This window comes from Paramormyrops kingsleyae, chromosome 18, assembly GCF_048594095.1.
Source record: "Paramormyrops kingsleyae isolate MSU_618 chromosome 18, PKINGS_0.4, whole genome shotgun sequence".
In the NCBI taxonomy this organism is placed as follows: Eukaryota; Metazoa; Chordata; class Actinopteri; order Osteoglossiformes; family Mormyridae; genus Paramormyrops; species Paramormyrops kingsleyae.
Window position 1 is genome coordinate 19,339,731 of NC_132814.1, and position 23,100 is coordinate 19,362,830.

Consider the following 23,100-nt stretch of genomic DNA (forward strand, 5'->3'; position numbering starts at 1 on the left):
TCTTTTTCAGCCTCCTTTGGAAACCCTCCCTAGCTCATCTATCCGTACGGCAGCCTTCTCAGACAAAACGGACTCCTGATTGCTCTGGGAGGGACTGTATGACCCGGATACGTGAACGGAAGAACCTGCATCTCCGAGCGGACCGGAACCTGCTACCTTTAGCCAGCTAGAAACCTAATCCAAAAAAAAATTCAGTTTTTCTGGTTTTAGAGGATAACACTGTGTTTAAATATCGGTCTCATACTGTAATATACTGATACAACATGAAATTCAAAATGAGGGAACGATTTCAGTGACTCTGGCCATTGCTCAGGACTGCTCACATGACTATTCGTACCTAAACGGCACGTCATTGAAATCCAATGTGTGTCTGAGGACCTTGACAGCCAGAGCAGAGCTTGCGTGCATCTCCATAGTTAGTATGTTTCTGTAATTGTGTTAACGTAGCCTGGCGAGGCTCCTAGAATTAGCCACACACTTCCCGACTAATTGGTTAGTTCCTGTCATGTGGCAAACTGGCAACCAATCACCTTTGAATGTCCGCGCTGAATGTTTGTTTCCGCGATGTCCTTTATTTTGTTTTTTTTTTTGTTTTCCTGGCACAGACTTTACATAAAATCTGACTGTGCCGACTCGACTGAATGTGGCTGCTAACAAATGCATCGTACCTACACATTAGTATGGAGTTTTACCTCTCAAAGTTCGGGTTTCTTACGCGCTTTTTTCTCCATGGCTCATCTAGACCCACCAAGCAGCTTCATTTACATTTACCATCGATTTTGGCTCCTCCTTGCCTACTCGAGCAATAATTAAGCAGGTGTAGGTTTTACCGCTCTTCTTAACGGCTGCCGATCTCGCTGACATGAGTACATTTTATTCAGAGCTTTTACTTTCCACACAACAGAATGATTAGCATCTGCTCTTACTTCACTCCACGACTTCCTGTCTTTGAGACCCAGTCATTACTCAATCTGTTCATTAAAGTTTCAGCTTTCACGGCTTTGCTCAAACTCAACGAAAATATCTTTTCGTGCAATGTGGTCGTGTAGGCTGTAGATTAAAAATACAAAAAAAGAGAGTTTGGATTTCGGTACCCCACCTTTGTGTCCTGTGCTATAAGCGTAAGTCAAAATAACTCAAGTGGACATAATTGTCATACATATACAGGTATATAATGACATGTAATATCATTCCCCCAGAACCACATACAGTGTGACATACAGTACATACAGCAAGAGACAATTGCAGGGTTTAACAGGACTTAAAGTTCAAAACACAGGACAGTGTGAAACACAGGGGCTGGACACAGGGGTTTATATACATAGTGCAATGTGTGTAGACAATAAGTAATGCAGCAGCATAAATGGGTGGAATATATATATTGAATTTAATAAAATTTAGAAGATGGATGGAAAGTTGGGCAAGAAGACAAGTAGAATATTTAAAAGTTACTCTCATTGATCATCTTACAATGAACTTCTGTACATTCCACATAATGAGATAAACAGCTGAAATACATATTGTACGTTTTCATTTTGTAAGAGACCTCCGTAAAAGGCATTTACGAATGAACTGGTTGTGAAAGTCTAAAATCGAATGCATTTATGCAATGACCGTCTGCCAGAGGATGACACACTTAGATTATTTATACACAGATGTGCGTCTTTCCGTGTTCCAGCGTTGTCTGAGTTTTCGGGAATGGCGGTGTCTATGGCCAACGTGATTAAAATATGAAAGAGAGACTGTCAGCTTTGCAAAATGGGCGAATGGTGTTTTTAAGGCGATTGTCCTTTGAGGTAAAAATCACAACAAATCACCTGCAGTACGTGATCAGTCTAGAGCAGTGGTCTCCAATCTTTTATACAATGAAAGCTACTCTTACGGAGGCAATTCTCCAGTGAGCTACTGAATGGAGTATGGAATATTTCACCGACTGGAGGGCCTCGGTATGTTTTTGGGGGGGCGGGTGGAAGTTGCATCACGATCGACTACAAATGTCTCGTTGATCGATCGCGAACGACCGGTTGGCGACCACTGACCTAGACCAACATGTGTCTATTACCAAATATACGCGGTTTAGATTGTGTTATCCGCTCTCCATGTTAAACCGTGTCACAAGACGACTGCAGGAACAGGCTTTCGAATCTGGGTTTCTTCTATCCACAGACCCATCACCTGGACCGCGGCGTTTCGCTGTCGGTCCTGCCTCGATCACTACAGACCTCCTCAGACTCGAATCGTCTGGATGTCAGACCGCCTGACTGTTATAAACAACCATGTTTCGTGTCTCGGTCAATAAACACATCGTTCATTTGTAATGACTGTATGCAATGTATTTGAATATGTAATTACCAGCTGTACAGATATTAATATTAACATTGTGGAATAAAGATCTATTGTCTTTTTTTTTTTATAAAATCCAATCCAGATATATATGTTATCCTTACCATTTTTTTTGTTTGTTTTGTATAATTTGCAACCAAATACCTCAGTAGGTGGCGCTACAGTTAACTGTGGGCTTGATTCCCACAACAAATCAGTGCGTGAGGAGAAAGTTTCCGAAACTCACTCCGTCCATCTTGTATTCTCCTTGAGATAAATGACCTAAGATCCGGCTTCCTCCTCATAAGTTTGGGAAACAACTCACTCACTCCTCATGTTATCCAAAGAAGAATCTTTGTTGTATTTCCAAAATTCACAAAATCTGAACCTTTTTCTGAAAAGGTTGGAAATTGGCCCTTCAACTGGGGGTTAAGGGCCATACTTAGGGGTCCAATGGTGATAACACTCTGTGCCAATCCTGAAATTTGACCCAGTAACCATCTCATCACAAGTATATTGTCCTAAACCACACCACCTCCAAAACTGACCATGAAGGGACTCAAACCCTAACCCCTCTGATCCAAAGTCAGACACTGTATCCTTTAGACCACACCCCTGAAAAGTACTAAATTGAAACACTGTGATTAAAACAAAATCATTAATCCCCCCCTTTCCTTCAAACTGGATTTTCAAGCAAATCCACAGAATCTACATTCAAAAGGTATCCTGTGGACTGAGTGAGCTTTGAAAATTTGCCCTTAAATTGTGGTTAGTGAACACCGGAATCTCTAAATAGCTTTATGCACGTCTCGTGCAACGGTGTAGGGTCGACTCCAGGCTCTCGGTGACCCTGGACTAGATAAATAGCTCTGGGAAGTGGATGAGGCACTCTACTTACCATTAGTGTCACGCAGCAAGCAGGACAGCCTCACATTAGATATAAAGACTCTGTTCAGTAAGAATGACACATAATCTCTCCACAATTGAACTAACTGCCCAAAGCCCCAACAGTAAAGCCTGAAGCATGTGCTGCAACTGGCCCCATCCAGCATGTCAGTAATGCTCTGCACCCTCTTTTGGGAGATCAGGGTGGGTGTTCCAGTGTTTTATTCCAATAAGCATTCAGCCAAGTGTGCCTCTTCATTTCCATCTCTTCCATTCTATAATTCCATTTGAACATTCAACCAAAAAATTGTTAATAAGTAAGATAAGAAAAAGCTGAATTGTTCACAAAAGGAAAGAAGATACAGACCCTTCCGTAAACCCCCAAATTTCCTTCTGACAAAGTTCTGCATTAGTAACAAGAATACACATTGATAAAATTCCTATAAGATCGACAGCTCTGAAGTTTCGAATTCACCCACAATGAAACATTCTGTGACCTTGACGTGGTACCAGCAGTTGACCTGAATTAAGAATGGACCCTTTTTATGTCTGTTTTTATATTGCTCCAAAAACGCTTTCCCCCGCAGCTGTAGTCACAGCCCCACACTACTCCACCGCCGCCTCGCTCCCTCTGTGTTTATGCGATTGTGTATCGCTGTATCTTAGCAACAGACATTCTCCTTAGCAAATCACAGCCAGCCAAAATGGCAGGAAACTGTCAATGTTTATATTTTTTGAAGTCGCTTAATTCTTGCTATCCATCCATCTCCCAAAACCATGTGGTTAGACGAATTGTTATGACTAAATATCCCATAACATGTGTGAGAGTATAGCTCATGGGAGTTTTACTAACTCAAAAATGGTCTGAGGGCAGAAATAAAAATGATTGGTTCATTGAGATTACCAATCAGATTGCAGAGGAGGTGGGTCCAAGCAACTAGAGCAGACAGGAGCAACAAATCAAATGTCTTGGTCCCGCCTCTTCTAGTTGCTTGGACCCACCTCTTCTATAATCTGATTTGCTATCTCTCTGAAACAATCATTTTTCATTCTGCCCTCAGAACATTTTTGTGTAAGTAAAACTCTCACAAGTGAGAGGCTCGGCCCAGCAATGGACTGGCATCCCATCCAGGGCTTTGCCCGCCTTTGGCTCGGTTTTTCCTGGGACAGTCTCCAGGCACACAGTGACACTGTACTGGATAAGCAGTTATGGAAGATGGACGAGCAGATAATAATTTCATAACTTCCCAATACATGGACATTGACAGTTTATGATTTTTCACTGCAGCAGCATCCCCCAGCTGTCCTGCTTCACTGCCACCAATCATCAGTCTATTCCATAAACAGTCCGAGGATTATGGGAAATAAATACTAGAGACCCTTCAGAGCAGACAACAGCCCAACTGGTGCTCAGGTCCTGGAGAAGCCTGATGCAATGGCTCCTCCTAGTGTAGACAGGAAAGATAACTGTAGGATTATCCGCATGCTGCCTTTTGTGATGATAAATGTACATTTACATTTTATTAATTTAGCAGATGCTTTTATCTAAAATGGTGTAAAACTGAGAGGGCGGGGTCAGCCAGTCTCTAAGGCAATTAAAGAACAATTTTCCAAAACTCGCTCAGTCCGTTTTTCTTTTTGTTGTTGTTGTTTTTGAGATGAGACCACCAGTGACCTAAAATCAGGCTCCTTCATCATGTCAAAGTTCTGGAAACCAAGACTCATTCAGTCCTCATATAAAGTATTGAGGAACTTTTGTTGCAAGTCTACCGAAATGATCTCAAAGACGTGTGCTATAGAGCAGCATGTGGCTCAGTGGGCTGTGCCTGTAATCAGAAGGTCACTGGTTCAAATCCAGCTTCAGCATGTCTGTGGGTCCTTGAGCAAGGCCCTTAACCCCCAGCTCCCTGGGTGTCCCAACAGGTGGCTGTCCTTCACAGACAGCTTACTCTATGAAGAGGGAGGTGTAAAAAGACAAACTCCCCCATGGGGATCCATAAAAGTATCTATTATTACAGACAGAGATTTGCTCTTCAGTTAGGGGTTAAGGGCCTTACTCAAGGGTCTGCTGCTGAAACCATTCTGCCCACCCAGGAATTACTAACCACAGCCACAGTGCTCTAACCCACTGAGTCACAGACCATCTCCACAACTGACCGTCAGAGAACTTATACCTTCAGCCTTCAGATTCAAACTCAGACACCTCGTCCACTAGGCCATACGGTCACTGCACAGACTCCATGACAAAAAGGCACTAAATTGTCATTGAGATTAAAACCAAATTATTTATCCCCTTTCCTTTAAGATGAATTTGAAAGCACACCTGCGGAATTCATTGGTGCTATTTTATTGTGCCGACAGTCAATTTAAATTCTACTCGTATTCATTTTTATCAAGCCCCATCCCGATACACATATCCTGAGCTCTTCAGGTATACATATACGCAAACACATGTCTGAACACTTCTGAAGAGATGGACAGGTACCTTGCTACCTGGGTGATTTATTTTGCCCTTGGTAAACTAGGCGTATGGGTTTAATGTTTCCCAAAAAAGTGAAAATCACTTAACGCTGCAGCCAGCTGACCTGCACAGACCCAAGCTAATGATGCTCCCAGCTCTCCAGCCTGCAAGGTGACAGACAAGGTCAGCCGATTCTCTACAGGCGGCACAAGGGTCACGCTAATGTCCCTGCATGGACCCTACAGGCTCAGGCTTCACGAAGTCCTACAGTTGCGACCATTAAAAACCACTGAATTAAATTTGCTTGTATAAACAATCAATCTTTATAAGAGGAGGCAGTAAATGTTGGTTTAGATAGAATATGCAGGCAAAAAAAACATTAGATGTCAGTCCCCATTAATTTTTGCAAGTTGTTTACAGGAATTAAGCTTTTTATAGAGAAGCGTATTCTCAGACTTGATGATGGACCCTGACTGGCAGAATCAATCAGAGAAAGCATTATGAATATGGCATTATGTCCTGCCCAGGATATCCGTCCTTGGGCCCCGCGCTGCCTGACACATGCGCTGGGGCAGTATTCCACATAGCAGCATTTTTTCATTAAGCAAGTAATTTAAACCATATGTACGGATTGTCCAATAGAAATGTTACTTACCTCTCCTCCTATTGGACAGTTTTCACATTTGTCTTAAGTTACCCGGCTACCTGGGAAATTCTGCTTTGCGGAACAGCCCCGAGGTGCCCCTAAGCAGGATAAGATAGGTGGATAGTTGGCATCATATAGCAGTAACTCACTGAAATACACTATGATACTTGATCTGACGCTAAATGGAACTTTCACACACTAGACCCCAAAGTCCAAGATTCAGGTGGGGAACGGTGGGTGAACGTCACGGAAAGGACCGGGTGTCATGGCAACTCGCAGGGGACGCTGATCTTCAGCTAGCTAGGTAGCGACCACAGTATTACCGCGCACGGCATCCCATTGCTGATATTTTAGCGGTTATTTTATCCTAGAATGGCTATTACTGTTGCTGTTCTCTATCCAATCTATAACTCACCGTTTCCTTTAATATAACAAAGCAAATTTCCAGACTCCTTGCACAATTGGGCAGCAGGTGGCAGGCTTGTAAATCCAAGGTCCACGTGGCTCGACAGCAGCACGCTCCAGCAAAGGTATTAATTTGCTAAACAATAAAAGATAATACTTTCTGAGAAAATGGGACCATTTTATTTCCATAATTGCTTAGCACACACCTTTGTGAATGAAAATTTAAATGACTTCCAACAGCTGTTAATATTGCACCATAGCGAATTTTAAAAGCGTTATAACTATGTTGAAGGTAAGCAGCTATTTCAAGGTTAATACGGTAGAGGTCATCCCGGGATATAAACTGTTTGACACTATGAAGCAATGGTGTAATATTTCGCCGCGGATCCGAAGGAAACTAAACCACAGCTCTTTAAATCCGGCTTCTTAAAGTAACCGCATATAGGCCTATAGCTTTAATTTGACAATGCGCGTTCGCACTTTGTGAATATCCGGAGTGGGAGCACGCGATGGGGTCTGGGGGATGTCTCACGAAAATGTATGATTATCCAGTATGGGGACCCCTGCTTGGATGAGAAGTGGGGAAATAATCTGCCATCACAATTATGGGTGACATATCTCCAACAATGAACAGATCCTTGGAAGTATCCGATGTTCGGTTAAAGGAAGATCACCTAGGGTCGGTAAATTTAAGCACGATCTTACGCCATAGTTGAATGGTTTGTGAGGTGATGTCAAATGATGAAAGATAATTAATTAACTTTTTTTTTTGTCAATTTCCAGTCATGTATGAAATATCCCATGATCATTTCCAGAATATGGAAGATGGATGGATGAATGAACAGACTAAAGACAGGGAATCCTCTTATTACTGAAACTAATGAGTACATACTGCCATCTTCTGGACTTCTTTTGTAATAAAAAAAAATTGATGGATTAAACCATTACCGAAACATTTGATTCTCTTTCAAAATACACCAGGTCCACAAGCACGGGATTAATCGGTGTAATTTATTAAGTTCTTTAAAGAAGACGTAAGTAAGTAGATGCATCCATGGAAGCGCACCTCAGGTTAGATAAGAGTTTACAAAAGTTATTACCAGAATTATAAATTTGCTACCAGCATGAATTGCTACAATGCCATAATAAATTTTTATTATAAAACTGAGACATGAATAAAAAAACATTAATGTGCACTTTCAACTTGTTTATAAATCTGATTGGTAACCAGTTGTTTACTTGATCTTTATTTATCGGCATCTGCACATTTTTGGGAATTAAAGGCATAACCCAAATCACATTTCGAACACAATACAAATCGGTTTCTGTAGTGGGAGGCTTCGGGAAACGGGGGCGCCGTGAAGAGGGACGCAGGCAAAACTACAATAAACATCATTTTCGGCGACCCATCTCATTTACAGCCTGCAGGACTCTAGTGAGGCGAAACGATGGATTTACAGCTACAACAACAAAAAAATTACACACTCACATACATACACAGCGATAAAAGCCAGCCGTGGCTTATTCCGTGATATGCGGCCATACACCCCCCCCCCCCCTCCTTTTTTTCGTCATGACTGCACGGTAGTGCGTCGGCTGAGTCGCACCAAACGGCTAGTTCTTGCATTGGTTTATTTAATTCTTTTATTTATTTTTTTAAACAGAAATATGAATTTGCATGGTGGGGAATTAAAAAAAATAATAAAAAATAACGCGAGAGTTTGCAAGTTGACTCCAGACTGTAGTTAGAGCTGTCAAAGGGAGAGCGGATCGCGCATGACCCGACACACATTACTGTATACTGTACGCGGTCGCCGAGATATTATCGCTCCGAAAAGCAGCGATAATCCAGAGGTAAGAAAACGCGGACGGCGCCCAGAGCGAAAGCGTCCGTGGCCGCCCCATTATTTTTTCCTCCGTCGCCTTTTCTTTTACTCCAGCCAACTGTGTTAACGCTGTCGAAATTACTGCACTAAACATATTTTTCTGACTCCCTTTAGCTGGGTAAAGCGCAGGGCTTTTTTTTTTTACTCCTCCTTCGTATTAAAGTCGCCATTTTGCTTCAGTGTTTATAAAAGCTTCTTGTGTATGGTTTTTTTTTTTTAATTCTCTTTAAGGATCCGACATTACCCTCTCTTTGGAAGCAGTCGTCTTTTAAAAATATTATTATTTATTTATTTTCGCTTTAGGTCGATTTTAATGAGGCTGTCGAGGTTAAACAAGGACCTCGTGGGTTACATATTAATGAAGGGACGAGACAGGAGGCGGTCGAAGGAAAAAAAGGTGAAAGTGTTGAGGTTATTTTCATTTGCATCCCCCCTTTCCCCCTCTTCTTCCTTCCTTCCCCCCTCCTCCTCCTCCTCCTCTTCCTCCTCCTCCTTCTCCTCCCCCGGATCCTGATCAGGGGCTGCCCGTCTGTGCGCATCGCCGGCAGGTGTGATCGCCATGTAGGAGCGGCAGACACGCAGCGCAGCACCGCCTGACCGACCCCACGTGGGTGACCCCAGACACCCGGGCTGCCCCGCCAGCGTAGGTGACTCGGACCCTAGGTAGGTGTGGTCTTCCCATTGCGACACGTCTCAACTCACCTCTTATGATTAACGCTATTATTAACGTCATAATTACCGTCATTACTATTATTGTTGTCCTTATTGTTGTCAGGATCACTGTAACAGTAAAGATAAAATTTATTAGGTTTAATATTACTATTACTACCACTACTAATATCAGCAACATTAATCATTTTAACTAAGTCTTAGGTATTCTTAGGATTCTGGTCAAAGCTGCATAAATTAAAAAAATTAAAATCATACTTACTAAGATATAAGTATATACAGATAAACAAAACTCATGACCAGAAAAAAATAACCCTAAGTCGCGTATCCTGGATCATATATATGTCATTAATTTAGGCTGTGCCGCGTGTACGTTTGTGTTCTTTGCTGATTGTCCCAGTTTTCCTGTGTTTCCGCTCCGGTGTGTCTAGACGCCGTAGCCGCCGTCCGGTGCGTGTTTGCCGAGCGCGGGGCCTGCGTTCGGTGCCCGGTCCGTCTGCAGGCTGGTGCTGGACGTTTTCCAGGCGGCGCTCGGGTCCACCGTGGTGTCCGCGGCCGTGATCCAAGCGGGTGTTTTTTTTTAGTTCGGGGTCCGACAGCGTGCGTGTTCCCGGTGATGGGAACGTGGCCCAACCCCTCCTTCCCAGCGCTCCGGTCAGCGGGCGGAATGTCCAAGAGTGCGGGACTCGAAACCCCCTCCCAGTGCCTTGGGGATACTGAGCGGGGACTGGCTGTTGGAATGGGGGGGTGGGTGGGTTGTAGTTTGGGAAGGTTTTTGTTTTTTTGCAACGCTTCATGTACCTCTACTCTCTTCGTTTGTTGCAGCTAAGAAAATACATCTACGCAACTTATATCTGTAATCATGAAATAGTATGTGCATGCAGCATGTCTGAAAAGTCGAGATTTTTGATCTTCAAGTTAATTTTTCGTATACATTTATGTACTTATCGTGGCATTTTGGTTTTCCATGTGACTTCAGAGTTAAAGAATAAAAATCTGTACGGACCACGTTGGTTAAACCCAAAGGAACGGTTATCATAACGCATTATAATTCATCAGAATAATGGAATCTTTGAGCTGAATGTACGTTGGTGTGTTTCAGCTGAATGGATGCTCTTGTATCGGGGATAACAGTCATAAAACTTGTTTAAATTCATAACGCAGAGTGAATATTTAAAAATGATGGCACCTTAGCTACTCAATAATTACCTCAATCAAGTTGTGAAATATTCAGTTGTGAACAATAATAACACGGATGATAATTACAGTCATGTTTGCCCTAATTTGTATGGTGTACAAATGGGCCAATATATTGATTGACAAATATCAAGCAGTAATGATGTGTATCAGCATAAACAGTGATTACCAGCTTTTGCAGTATGTAAAATAGTACAATGATTGCCCATATATACAGTTTGCTGCAGAGAACACTCTAAGATACATAGCAGCATATAGCTCTCAAAGGCGTAGTCTTCCTCTGGAATTCCTCTGCTTTTTATCTCTGCTCTTGCCGAATATGTGGAATTTTTCCGGTCTCCTTCCAGGAAACTTTAGTGGAAGTTCACTGGCTACATTTGGACCAGGTTTGGGGTGCTGTTGAGCGTACCTCATTTCAGGGTCTCCTGTGCGGCCAGGAGCAGAGGGCCTGATTCAGCAGCTGCTTCCCTTATGTAGTGGTGATTCGCCCAGATTGTTCAGTAATTGTATGAATGAGGACATCTGTATTTTTAGGTATGAAATGGTACCGCGAAAAATGTGCGGCAAAGAAAGAAAATGACCCATGTAAATGCTTGGAATAAAAACAATGACTGTTGGTTCTTTTAAGTTTGTTTGGAGGGATCATCACTGAGAGAAGCTTCTGGTCGAGTCTACACAGTAGATGTGTGATCATCATGTTTGTTTGACCAGATAATACTGTTCATTATTTACTGTGCAGAAGAATTTGAATTAACACCAAACACAGTTGGATGTTGAATATTTTATTTCATAAATGGACAGCCTACACAATATAGTTTGTTAAAAAAACAACCAGCTGTGCCCAATCGTTTCTGCATGATCTTTTTGTGTTGATGTGGAGTTTGCATGGTCTTCCCATGTCGTTGTTGAATTTGTGTGATCTTTCAGTGGTGGTGTGGAGTTGGTTTGATCTTTTCGTGTTGGTGTTGACTTTACATGAGCATCCTGTATTGGTGTGGATTTTGCTTGATCTTCTTGTGTTGGTGTGGAGTTTACATGATGTCCCTGTGTTTGTGTGGAGTTTACATGATCTCCCTGTGTTTGTGTGGAGTTTGCTTGATCATCCTGTGTTTGTGTGGAGTTTGCTTGATCATCCTGTGTTTGTGTGGAGTTTACATGATGTTCCTGTGCTGATGTGGATTTTGCTTGATCTTCCTGTGTTGGTGCAGAGTTTACATGATGTCCATGTGTTGGTGTGGAGTTTACATGATCTTCCTGTGTTTGTGTTGAGTTTGCTTGATCATCCTGTGTTTGTGTGGAGTTTGCATGATCTTCCTGAGTTGGTGTGGAGTTTGCATGTTCTTCCTGTCTTGATGTGGAGTTTGCTTGATCATCCTGTGTTTGTGTGGTCTATTTCAGGAACTGCCGCATCTTCCTATAATGTGCAGTTTAGCTGAACTGGTGCTCCTGAATTATGTGCAATGGACATATGTATCGTCCTGTGTTGGACTGATCCCCCATCCAGGGTTTCCCTGTCTTTTTCCCTGTGCTTCATGGGACAGTCCTCAGTCTCACTGTGACCCTCTACTGCAGCGTTTCCCAACCCGGTCCTTGGGCACCCACAGACGGTCCACATTTCTGCTTCCTCCCAGCTGCCAAAAATGTGGACTGTCTGACAGGGAGCTCGGACAGGATGGACCAGCTGTGGGACCCTGAGGACCGGATTGGGAAACACTGCTCTGTTGGTTAAACAGCTATGGAAGATTTATGGATTATTATCCGTTGTTATTATTAATAGTGCTGCTGCTGCTTTGTTTGTGCTCACATCATTGTAGTTGATGCTTTAATTAAAAGCTGTTAATGCTGTTTGATCAGGGGCCCCAGCAGGATTTAAACTTTCCTTAACCTGTGGGCTGCGAGCCTCTATCCCTGGTCATCACATTGACCTTCCCATCCGTGCCCTGCAGCACTGCAATTTCATACAGTGTACAGTGTACGTCCATAACACAAATAAAGCTCCGCCCACTCCACAAAACTCCTATATTCCTCGGTATAGAGGCACCTGTTTATGCGGGGTCAGTCATTGGTCACGTTTGTTTATGGTACCGCATTTTTAATGAGTGAGCTGTCAGGAAGCAAGTGGAAAATTCAAAATGCTAATAAGCTGGAAAATATTCCCCAGCCCCTTTAATTGAGGTATTTGAGTAACATTGCTGGAAAATGCAAGAAATCACAAATTTTGGTAATACACACGTAAAGACACACAGAACTGGAATATTTAATATATCATATAATATATCCCTCTGCGAACTGTGTATCCAATACAGGGACACGGTGATTCTGAAGCCTATTCCCACCAGGTGGGTGGGTGGCTGGGTGGGGGGGAATAGGGGACACCATGGATGGGGTGCCAGTGTATTTCAGAGGACGCACACACGGGACGCAGGGACACCAGTCAGCTCAGCTACCAGAAGAAACCCACAGAACACGGGGAGACCAGACTACCCCCACGTGCGAATTTATAACTGCGGACGCTCACTGCCCTCCAGCTGTATACATATAAAATTAATCTGCTTGTGATGTTTAGCCAGGTGGCTGAGGAGGGATTTGACAGCTGAGTGTCATTGTTTCCGGGACCCCGCGGGTTTGCCCCGGGGGGGGTGGCGTTCAGCTGTATGATCCATCTCCCACACATGTAACCCGCAGGTATGGAGACTTCCAGTGGGACCCTGGGGAAGCTGACCCTGGGTACAAACAAGGGCCGGCCAGTGAAGCCGCCCCACCAGCCCGAGACGGCCAGGACAGCGGACGCAGCAGACGGCAGGCACAGTGAGTCAGGCCTGTGATGTCCCATCATCCACAGTCGCTGTCGAGCAGAGCGCGACCGGGCAGGAACCTCACCATGCTGTGCACTTCTGGTCCCTGATTCTCGACGCTCGGAGCAATAGTCAGTACCGTTCAAGCCCCCCCGCCCCCCCCCAGAGAAAAAGGAAAAGACTACAGAGATGGGAGCTTCGCAGGAAGCGGAAAATTATTATCACACTCAGCTGAGCAGTTAAACCCAGCATCGCTGGTGACATCATCTATAAAAACATGTGTAAATGTATTTTATTGTAACTTTTAAATATCCAGAACTGATAAACCGATTAGACGGGGGGGGGGGTGGGTGAAGCGGCATTTCCGGCTGGAGCTGGATTCGCATGGCAGGTGAATTCCTGAGATCTGGGCGTGAAAGCTGTTCCGCGGAAACCAAGGGACCTTCTGCTTAATAAGAAAATAAATAGTAATTAAAAACCTTGACACTGCAGTCCTTTGGATAATTGCTTAAATTTACGTGAGGCTTTCAGCCAAGGGTTTCAGCTCATTTTTTTTCCTCTTAGGGTGGGGTTACTCAGTTTAGCTGGACTTAAGTTACTTCCCCCCTCCCACCAATGTTCACGTCCAGGCTAGCTGATGTCATTTACCAGATCCGCACGTTGGTTCGCTCTCCGCTAGCTGTAAGACTAGCTGCTATCACCCGGCGCTAACGAGCTACCGGCACCGTCAAAGAGGCGTACGCTAATCTACACCCAGTGGCTAATTGAAGGGTGCGCTTGTCATTGCATTGGGGGGCGTAAGAAGCCACTCTCTCTCTCTCTCTCTCTCTCTCTCTCTCTCTCTCTTAGGGAGGGGGGGAATGTGTTTTTAATTTCAGTTGTGCCAAGAATCGAAGACAAGGAGAATGTGAGTCGGATTCCATCGGAATGAGGATAAATAAATTTGATAATTCTTCACTGTGGGACCTATAAAATCAGGGTGGAGCGGCTGTGGGAACCGGATTGGGGGGGGGGGGCAGCGTTTGGGGTCTAGGGATATCTTCCCCATGTGAGTCCTCCCGTTTGCCTGGGACTCATTCATGGCATTACGCTCCTTCGTTTCCGTTTTTCGTTTGCCGATTGCTCCAGGTTCCATGCATTTGTTTTTGCTCCCCAACAAAGTGGCCATTTGTTTTCGCGCCCGAATCTGAATCTGGTCTTTGAGCAAACGGGAGCCACGCGGCCTGTGGCCTCCGGCCCAAATCGTTTCGCTGAACATGCGGTCTCCTGGCGAAGCGGCCAGAACCTCGAGGGTCTGATCCTTTATGAACAATTTAGTTTTACAAGGAATGAGATAATCGAGGTGATTTTGATGCTTTAAGGGGCTTAGGGGTGTAATTTATTCACGAGAGCAAAAACAGCCGGCTTGATGGGAGCAGAACCTCAGAACGTCAGGGAGCTTCAGCCTGGATGTTTCGATAGACGCCCCCCACCCTCACCTACACCCCCTCTAACTTTGTCCTCCCCAGACCCCTTCCCATAATTCCTGGACCCGGGACAAAATTACTTCACCGGGGCCCCATGACACACAACTCCTTCCACCTGGGTTCCACCCCCCACTCATCCGTCTCGTATCCCAAGTCTGAAAGTGCCTCAATAGAATCACAGGAGCCCAACATAAAGCCCCCATTCGCCACTTGGCCTTTTCGGCCCGACTTACTTGTTCCAGGGCTTCGTTGTGTCTGGGTTTCCCCCCTGCTGAATTTCAAAGGAAGCCCCTTAATAACAACCCCCCCCCACACCTCCTCGCTGGTTTATCCCATTCTTTGTTTGTTTTGAAAATACTTAATCATTTTGATTTGATAAAACACAGTGGCTGGTTCTCACCTCCCGTTTGCCAGGGGCCAGAAACATTTACGTCGTAGGAACGTCCCCCCCCCCCACCACCACCACCACCACCTCCTGGCCCAAGTGCTTACTTTCCCCATCTCTTGAAAGCATATTTCCATCTCCCCCCTCCACCCCCCAGTCAGTCTGGGCTCTACATCTTTTGAGCAGCAGTAATGCTTCCTAAAGACAAAAGCTAACATTTACACGGCCTTCCAGTCACGAGTGCCTTTGCCAGGGAATTGGAGGAAGGATCTTGAGTTGTTTTTTCACGCAGTAATGTGATCCGTTTTCGGCCTGCGGGATCCCACAGGATTGTCGTAATCCATTTTGGATAAAAGGCTGATTTCCCACACATTCTGGCGCTAAATATCTGTAGGTAACTTGTTGCCGTACGCGTTTGGTCAAATCCGTTGCCTTGTTTCCAGGTGACGTCTGGTTTATGCTCCCTCGGAGGCGAAAGCGAAGGTTATTATGGGATGTCGAAGCGAGGGATGTGTAAACTGCCATTTATTCTCCCCTAGTACTGGTAATAGACACCAGCTGGGGGTGCATTGGTATCCAGGGACAATGGGGGGGTCCCCGTAAGGGCTGATAAGGGCCTTCAGAACCTCAAGGGCGGAACTGGAACGTGTCAGGGAGCATCTGGGGCAGTGGGCTTCCTGTGCTGGGAAAAAAGGCCATGACACAAGCTGAGGGACGCAGAGGCATAGAGACTGGATTTGGGGGCTGACCCGGGCTCCGCCAAGGACTGCGCCTCCCTCCCATAATTCCGCGGAGGGGGGGCTGGATGGGTTGCACACAGATCTGTTCAGAGATAGACTGTCTCGCTGTCAAGGATCAGTGCGTTACGTGGTGGTCGGCTGCTTGGTTCATTACCCAGAATCCCTAGAATTTGCCGGTCTCTTCAACACGGTAGTTACTGTGACACCGTCCATTAAAAATAATAAATGTCACCCCATCCATCTTCTAAAATAATAGATATAATACTTGCCCAGAACTTCTGGATGAACCCCAGAGCTGACCCCCCCCCCTGGCCGCCTCACCATCACGACCCAGTTCCCAGGCCACTATGGGAGTCACTGGTGTGAGGCACATCACAGACACCTGCCGGGATTCCCACCAGAAACGAGGCCTGTGGCTGCTTACCTCTGCGGGGTCAAAGGGCACGACGTGTGTAGTCGTTTATCAACCTGCCTTATAGAGGTAGACAAAACCACTGTCTATGCAGGAGACCGTCTTCCCCAGGATTACAGGCATTGGGCACAAATCCCAGCGGTGGTCTTTACCACCACTCAAAACATGCGTTTGTTTGGGGGCCCCCTGTTGACCACAAACAGTCACTACACTAAATATTAAATAAACATGTCCCTTATTTAGGAGATGCTGAAGCAGCATGTTCTGCTAATCAACTAGCTAGCAACCATCTCCCGACTCGCTTGCTAAATTTAACTATATATGCGACCATGAAGCGATCGTATCCCAGTGGCGCCACAAGACAGAAAGTGTCTAACGTAGAATTTGTCTTAGCTGACCAGTTTCTTCACCACAAGCAATGAACTGCCTGATGAGGATGCAGAAGGCTTCACGTACACAGATAGAATGGAAGACACGGGCCTCCGTGTGTGTTTGACGTGGTTTAATGGAGGTTAAACTCGCACAGAATGAAGTGTTTATTTATATATGTCGGCTGTTTACTGAAAGGGATCAGATTAATGTGGGAAAAGTATCCTTGTTTTTTGTGAGTACAGTATCATTCCTGTTAATGGGGCAGGCAGCCTGGTTGGGGGGGGGGGGGGGGTTATAGCGTCTGAGGTCACTCGTGGCCCGTCGCCACAGACGAGCGTAAACAGCACGGGAAGCTGCCTCTCCGAGCAGCGGCAGTGGGGGTCACTGTATCACCGACACGGAGGAGCAGCGCCTGGGCTGTGGGGGCTTGCCCCTTTTTTTGGCACCCCCCCCCCCCTCCCCTTTTGCTTGGAGCTGGTCCAATAGAAAATGAACAATGTGCAGCTGTAGCTTGAGATGGAGGGGGAGGAGAATAGCAGCAGTGTGTGTGTGTGTGTGTGAGTGTGTGTGAGTGTGTGGGTTTGCATAGATCACATTTGAGGACAAAATTGTCCCCAAAGTATAGTAAAACCTGAAATTTCCCTACTTCTGGGGACATCTTTTGAGGTCCCCATTTGGACAACCTCAGTTTTATAAATATCTGTGAATGCAATCAAAAAAGTAAAAATGCCAGAAGTCTTGTATTTGGGTTGGTTACTTATGGTTACGGTTAGGGGAGGTTAAGGGTGTCGTGATTGGAATTAGGTTTTTTCCCATAGAAATGAATGGACGGTCCCCATTTAGATAGGAAGGCCAATTTAATGTGTGTGTGTGTGTGTGAGAGAGAGAGAGAGAGAGAGAGATTGTGGATGATGTTTATAGTACATTGTGAGGACCAAATATTGCCCACAATGTCATAAAAACCTATTATTTTAATTAATCTTGTTCAGGTCCCCACAAAGATCTGTGAATGCAATCAAAAAACTAAAAATGCCAAATTTTGTTTGGTTATTTATGGTTAACATTAGGGCTGGGTAGGGGTTAAGGTCCTCATGTTGGGATTAGAGTTGTCCCCGCAAAGATATAATTACAAACCTCTGTGTGTGTGTTTGTGTGTGTGTGTGTGTGTGTGTGTGTGTGTGTGTGGTGGTTAGAGAACTGGGTCTCATTCCCATAGCAACACAAACGGCACATGGGATGAATTAATGACGGTCTCGCCAGCAGCCGCGTCTGGAGGGTCCGAAAAATGCCCCCAGCCTCACGCGGAACGGTGTGACGAAATGTTCGAAGAGTGAGGTGGGGGTGGGACAGGGCCCCCGGAACAGGTGCCAACGCAGAGACATCCCGATTAATTTAGCGGTGAAATCTGATGACAGGCTAAACCACCCGCTTGTGGGTCGGCGTGGGATTAGGGGGACGATCTGCAGGGATTGAATCATTCCCTCTGGCATCCAGTCACATTATCAGGTCGTTTGCCTGTTCGTTTCATTCCGTCTCACCTCCCTGAACCCGTGTAGCGATGTCATACGCTACTCCGTAAGAGAACATAAGAGAAGTATCGCTGTCTGCCTCACACAAGCTCATGAGATGGAGGTAGGTGGCACCACAAATTGAAAGATTACACAGCGATTGCAGGAAGGCGGCTGCAGTGTGTGTCCCATGTCGTCACGGGCCTGTTAGAGTGATTCAGAGATACAGGATGGCAGCTTCTTCTACTGGGGACAACCTGTCTATCATATGAAACACGTCTTCTCCTGGACCTGGCAGGAACCTGTATCTTTAGGTCATTTAGGTTATTTATTTATTTATGGGCACCTAGGAAAGCCCCAGGAATTCTGATCCATGGGAATCACCTTCCAGGAGGTCATCTTACCAGAAATAGAACACGCCGGAACCGTGAAGCCCGGACCTTAAGGGGCTGAACCATGAAGACCCGCTGACAGCTAATTAAATCGTAGCCAGTTGGCAAGCCCCCCCCCCCCCCCCCCCCTCCCCAAGCGCTGTGAGAGAGCGGGTGTAGGGACGTCGAGCGTGATGGGAGATTGCGCTAACGAGGAAGCCCGTCCTCGTTAAAGAGAGGAGAGATGGTGATGCTGACACCATGCTGGAGGAGTGCGGTTTCTGCCTGTTACGCCGGGGAACCGGGACTGACGCGATGCATCAAAGTCCTTCCTACCTCATGTGGGTCAATCGCCAACGTTTTATAGACACAATCTGCAGGTCGTCACTTAGAGGCGTCATGTTTGGTTCCCTGAACACTAGTCGCCTTTTTACTGATTTACGATAAAAAGATCGAGGCGTGACCCCAGCCCCTGCTGGCGCCCCGGGGGGCCGGTGAAGAGGGCAGTTCGACGGACAGCGCCACGTGTGGCCGGTACATTTCCACGCTTCTAATCCAGGCCGCAGTTGCGGGAAGGGGACAGCTGGGGCTGATAACATCTGCTGTTCCTCCAGGGAACCAGTGGGAGGCGGTACCAGCACACGGAGGACTAAGTCGATAGGGACAGCGAGCCGGTTCCCCAGGTTACAGATGCCCACCTGGCTCTGATTTACTTAATCAAGAGCTGTGAGAAAAGAGGCCCAGCTGGACTGGTGAGAGGTGAATGTGCGGGGGGGGGATGTATCAAATGCTTTCTGAGGGGGGAGGGGGGGGTGTATCAAATGCTTTCCAGCAGGGTTGTTTTCTTTTGGGTTATGAGGGGGGGGGGTTTAAAGTTACACTCCCTGTTTTGGAGTAAACAAAGCAAACGATTCCAATTCCTAACTTTGTGTAGAGCCGGTGTTTACTGTCTTTGCCACATGGCGGCTAAAACTCATTTCACGAAACAGAGGATAGCCATTTTTTGCCGTTGGATCGGACCGAGCAGGGGAGGGTAAAGAACAATGATAACGGACGGAAAGTGAACGGAAATGTGGATCCGGATCCCAGCCGTTCATTCTATGGTTTCTATGGAGATTCATTAATCGGGACCTTCCAAACATGGTCATTAATTCAGGAAGGGAAACGACCGGGAGACGCGTCGAGCGAAGTGGTGGCAGACAGCAGCTGTACCGCGGGCGACGCCTGGAGCTCTGTGACGGCCCCGAGAGCGGCCTTTGTTATAAATGAGGAGAGCGTGTTTTACAGAGCATCACAAAGGTAGAAAAAACAAAAGCTAACAGGAATGACAGTGACTTAAGGGGAGCTCAGATCAATGCACGGAGTGACTCAGTGAAGGAATCCTCATGCCCCTTGGGAAGCCTTTGGTTCTCAGCATGCCGTCAATTTCCTAGACTTTTAAAATAGCAGTGTTTAGCAGTGTGGGGGGGGGGGGCTTTATGTACTAGAATTGAAATTCAGTTATGTACATGTGTAAAAATTGGCCCATATTGTTATGTTACATTACACTCATGAGTATTTAGTTTTGGGTGATTACTTGGTACTGGGTAAAAACTGAACTCTGAGCTGAAGGTTAGTAGTTAGTGCTCAGTACTGTGTCAAATCTGTTAGGATGTACACTGAGTACTCAATACTGTGTCAAATTAGTGAATTCATTTACATTTATTAGCTGGTGCTTTTGTTCAAAATGAGGTAAATAGCACATTATGGCTGACAAGACATCGACTGGGCGTAAGTGTAGCTATGCTGAGCTTCTGATGAATGCCCAGGTACAAGAGTACTCAGTACTGTGTCAGATCTGTGAGGGTCTAGAGTCAGTACTCAATACTGTGTCAGATTTGTCAGGGTCTAGACAGCACAGTGTCAAAGCTGATATCTTAGTAAGTCCAGCAATCTAGTTCATATTTTAGATTTCAGCTCTGTGTTCTATGATCTGATGTACAATATGCAGAAACCATTTCCATACATTGTTTCCAAATATGTGATAAAATGTGACTTTTAGCAGAATTTCAAATAAAAATTCTGCTTCTCTGTCTTATTTTTCTGTTAATACGTCCCTTTGTTGAGTATCCCAAAAATTCTGAAGACTGTTCTGATTGGTTGAATTTCATAAAAATATCAGAAATCTCACAACGCTTAACAAACTGATTCATTCCCAGTTGTTTTCCCTCGTCTTCATATCTGGCCTCATATCCTGTGTTCACCTTGGCCTGGACTGTCATCCTGAAAACTCTTTTTGGGTGGTTTTTATGGGGATTGATAACAATTTGGGTTGGTCACCGCATGGGTTGATTATAGTTGGGATCGACCACTAAGTCGACTGATCAATGAGGGGATTTATCAACGTGAGGATTGATCACAGTTGGGATTGGCCACTATGTTGATTATTCATCATGGGGATTTGATCACGGTGGTGATCATCTGCCAGGAGGACTGATCATCATTCCATTCTGCAGGCTTTGCCTGTAACGAGCGAGCGGAAGGGAAGAAGAAGGGCCGTCCACGAGTGGAGATCCATGAGCTGAGGAGCATTCCGGTAAGCCGTTTCCTGGAGCACCTAACATTCCTGGGGGGGGGCAAAACGGGTAAGTGGCCGCACGATGGAGACAGAGAAAGCTCAGCCTGTCCCCACAGTGCCGTGAGATGATTAAGCATCGTGATGGAGGAGAGTCCCAAGAGGCCTCTGGCTGCGTTTCAGGATGAGGCTGGGTGCGTGGCCTGGCCCGTGTGGGAACCCGCCCGAGGAAGACCCACAAGGCTTTGGGGTCTCCCCTCATGTCGCTATCGCTTCTGTCTCCCAGGCTGCCATGATGGTTCAGTGGAAGGAGGACTTCAAGTGCCGCTCCAGAGTGAAGTGTCCCAGCCCTGGCTGCTGGCTGGAGTTCCCCAGCATCTACGGGCTCAAGTACCACTACCAGCGCTGCCAGGGGGTGAGTGCTGCCACCTACAGGGCAAGTGGATACTCTTCTTCACTCTAGATCAAGGTTTCTCAACCCGGTCCTCGGGGACCACCAGACGGTCCACGTTTTTGCTCTCTCCCAATTGGCAGGGAATTGGGAGAGAGCAAAAACATGGACCGTCTGGTGGTCCCCGAGGACCGGGTTGAGAAACCCTGCTCTAGATAGAGCTCTGGTGGCTCTCGTACCTCCGGCAAGGTGCTTTTCCTCCAGTTCTTTGTCCCCTGACCCTCTCCCTGGCTTTTCTGGTCCTTCAGGCGACTCTGGCGGAGAAGCTGAGCCATAGCTGTCCATACTGTGAGGCGGCCTTCGCGTCCAAGGTGCGCTTGCAGAAGCACAAGGTCTGGAATCACCCTGAGAGGGTGTCCCAGGAGCCCAAGGACGAGAGCAAGTTGCCGAAGGGGTCAGCCAAGGCCGCAGTCAAAAAGAGGTGAATATACTCCCCTCCAAACCCCTGCTTTTATCTGCTGGGTTTGTTATGGCTCCCCCGGTGGCCGCAAGCGTCATGGCGTCGGATCTGTGCTAGGCCGGCGGAGAATGCGGCAGCAGCCCCTGTCGCCAAGGTGAAGAAGGAGGCCCTGCAGCTGTCACAGAACGGCGCGTGCGCCGCGCCCGTCGCCGACCGGAAACCTCACGCCGCTCGCCAGGCAGCTTCCTCAGAGGGGGGGAGCGAGAGTGACGGCGGCAGCCTGCCCCCGCCCTTTCCCGAGGAGGATCCGGAGAGAACAAAGCACAGTAAGATTACAACACCTCGGAAGGTGGTTGGGCCAAGCAGGGGTCTCGGAACCGCCCCCTTGTGGCCACATACACACGTGCACTCAGACCTGTAGGCCGTGAACCATGCATAAAACATATGACTTCAATTACCATCATCACTGTCTGTGTTATATTAACGTGTCCTTACAAAACATCCCTAACGGAGAGCCAGAGGGGGCGCTGTGTGGCTCAGCAGGTAGGACACTGTGCCCATGATCAGAAGGTCACTGGTTCAAATCCCAGCTTCAACAGACCAATGTCACTTTTGGGCCCGTGATCAAGGCGCTTAATTCCCAGTTACTCTAGGGACTGTCTGATCCTGCTTCCTCAAAAATCTATCAGCAAGGTCTTAAGATCAGACAGAATGACACGTGTGCTTCTCCTAATTCCGAAGAATCTAAAGCAAAAGTCATAAATTGTGCATATTGTTTGGCTGTGGGCGGTGAGAGCCTGACTGAGGTGTGACAGAGCAGACAGATCGCAGGACCGAGTCTGTCGCGGTGTCACGGTGGTGGGGGGGCTTCCTCACACAGGTGGTTGACCTTTTCTTTAATTTCCCATTTTCCACTCGAGCCAGGGAGGAAACAAAAAACCCCAAAGAAGTTCACCGGGGAGCAGCCATCGATTTCTGGAACTTTTGGTCTGAAAGGTAGGTATCTGCGGGTTCATGTCCCAGAATCCTCCATGCTGGGGTGGATCTAGAATTTTTTATAGTGGAGGGCATAAGAGGGGCCATAATTCATACAGAGAGGCCAACATTATCATTAACCAATGTTATGTTTGAATTGGTGAGTGACAGGGGTGGGGACACTCCATGGACCAATCAGC

At 46.3% G+C, this 23,100-nt stretch overlaps 2 protein-coding genes across 7 annotated transcripts in view; both read left to right on the forward strand.

The window, feature by feature from the left end:
- The window catches only part of samd10b (sterile alpha motif domain containing 10b), a 42,204-nt gene extending 39,820 nt beyond the window's left edge, over positions 1-2,384 (forward strand). For both annotated transcript variants that reach the window (XM_023798787.2, XM_023798786.2), the window contains exon 5: positions 11-2,384. Coding sequence is in view for 1 of the 2 variants with exons in the window: in XM_023798786.2 (XP_023654554.1) it covers positions 11-33 (23 nt within the window). In the remaining variant the exon portion in view is untranslated. The remainder of the gene's footprint in view (positions 1-10) is intronic.
- A 5,897-nt stretch (positions 2,385-8,281) lies between these two features.
- Positions 8,282-23,100, forward strand: part of znf512b (zinc finger protein 512B) — a 28,244-nt gene continuing 13,425 nt past the window's right edge. For 2 of the 5 annotated variants that reach the window (XM_023798902.2, XM_023798903.2), the window contains exons 1-8: positions 8,282-8,573; positions 9,124-9,268; positions 13,157-13,279; positions 21,016-21,095; positions 21,361-21,489; positions 21,774-21,946; positions 22,043-22,251; positions 22,850-22,921. In XM_023798902.2, the coding sequence (XP_023654670.2) occupies positions 13,159-13,279; positions 21,016-21,095; positions 21,361-21,489; positions 21,774-21,946; positions 22,043-22,251; positions 22,850-22,921 (784 nt within the window). In that variant the 5' untranslated portion in view covers positions 8,282-8,573; positions 9,124-9,268; positions 13,157-13,158. Of the gene's footprint in view, positions 8,574-9,123; positions 9,269-13,156; positions 13,280-19,152; positions 19,280-21,015; positions 21,096-21,360; positions 21,490-21,773; positions 21,947-22,042; positions 22,252-22,849; positions 22,922-23,100 lie in introns of those variants that run through there. The other 3 variants (XM_023798904.2, XM_023798907.2, XM_023798905.2) reach the window with 2 other exon arrangements.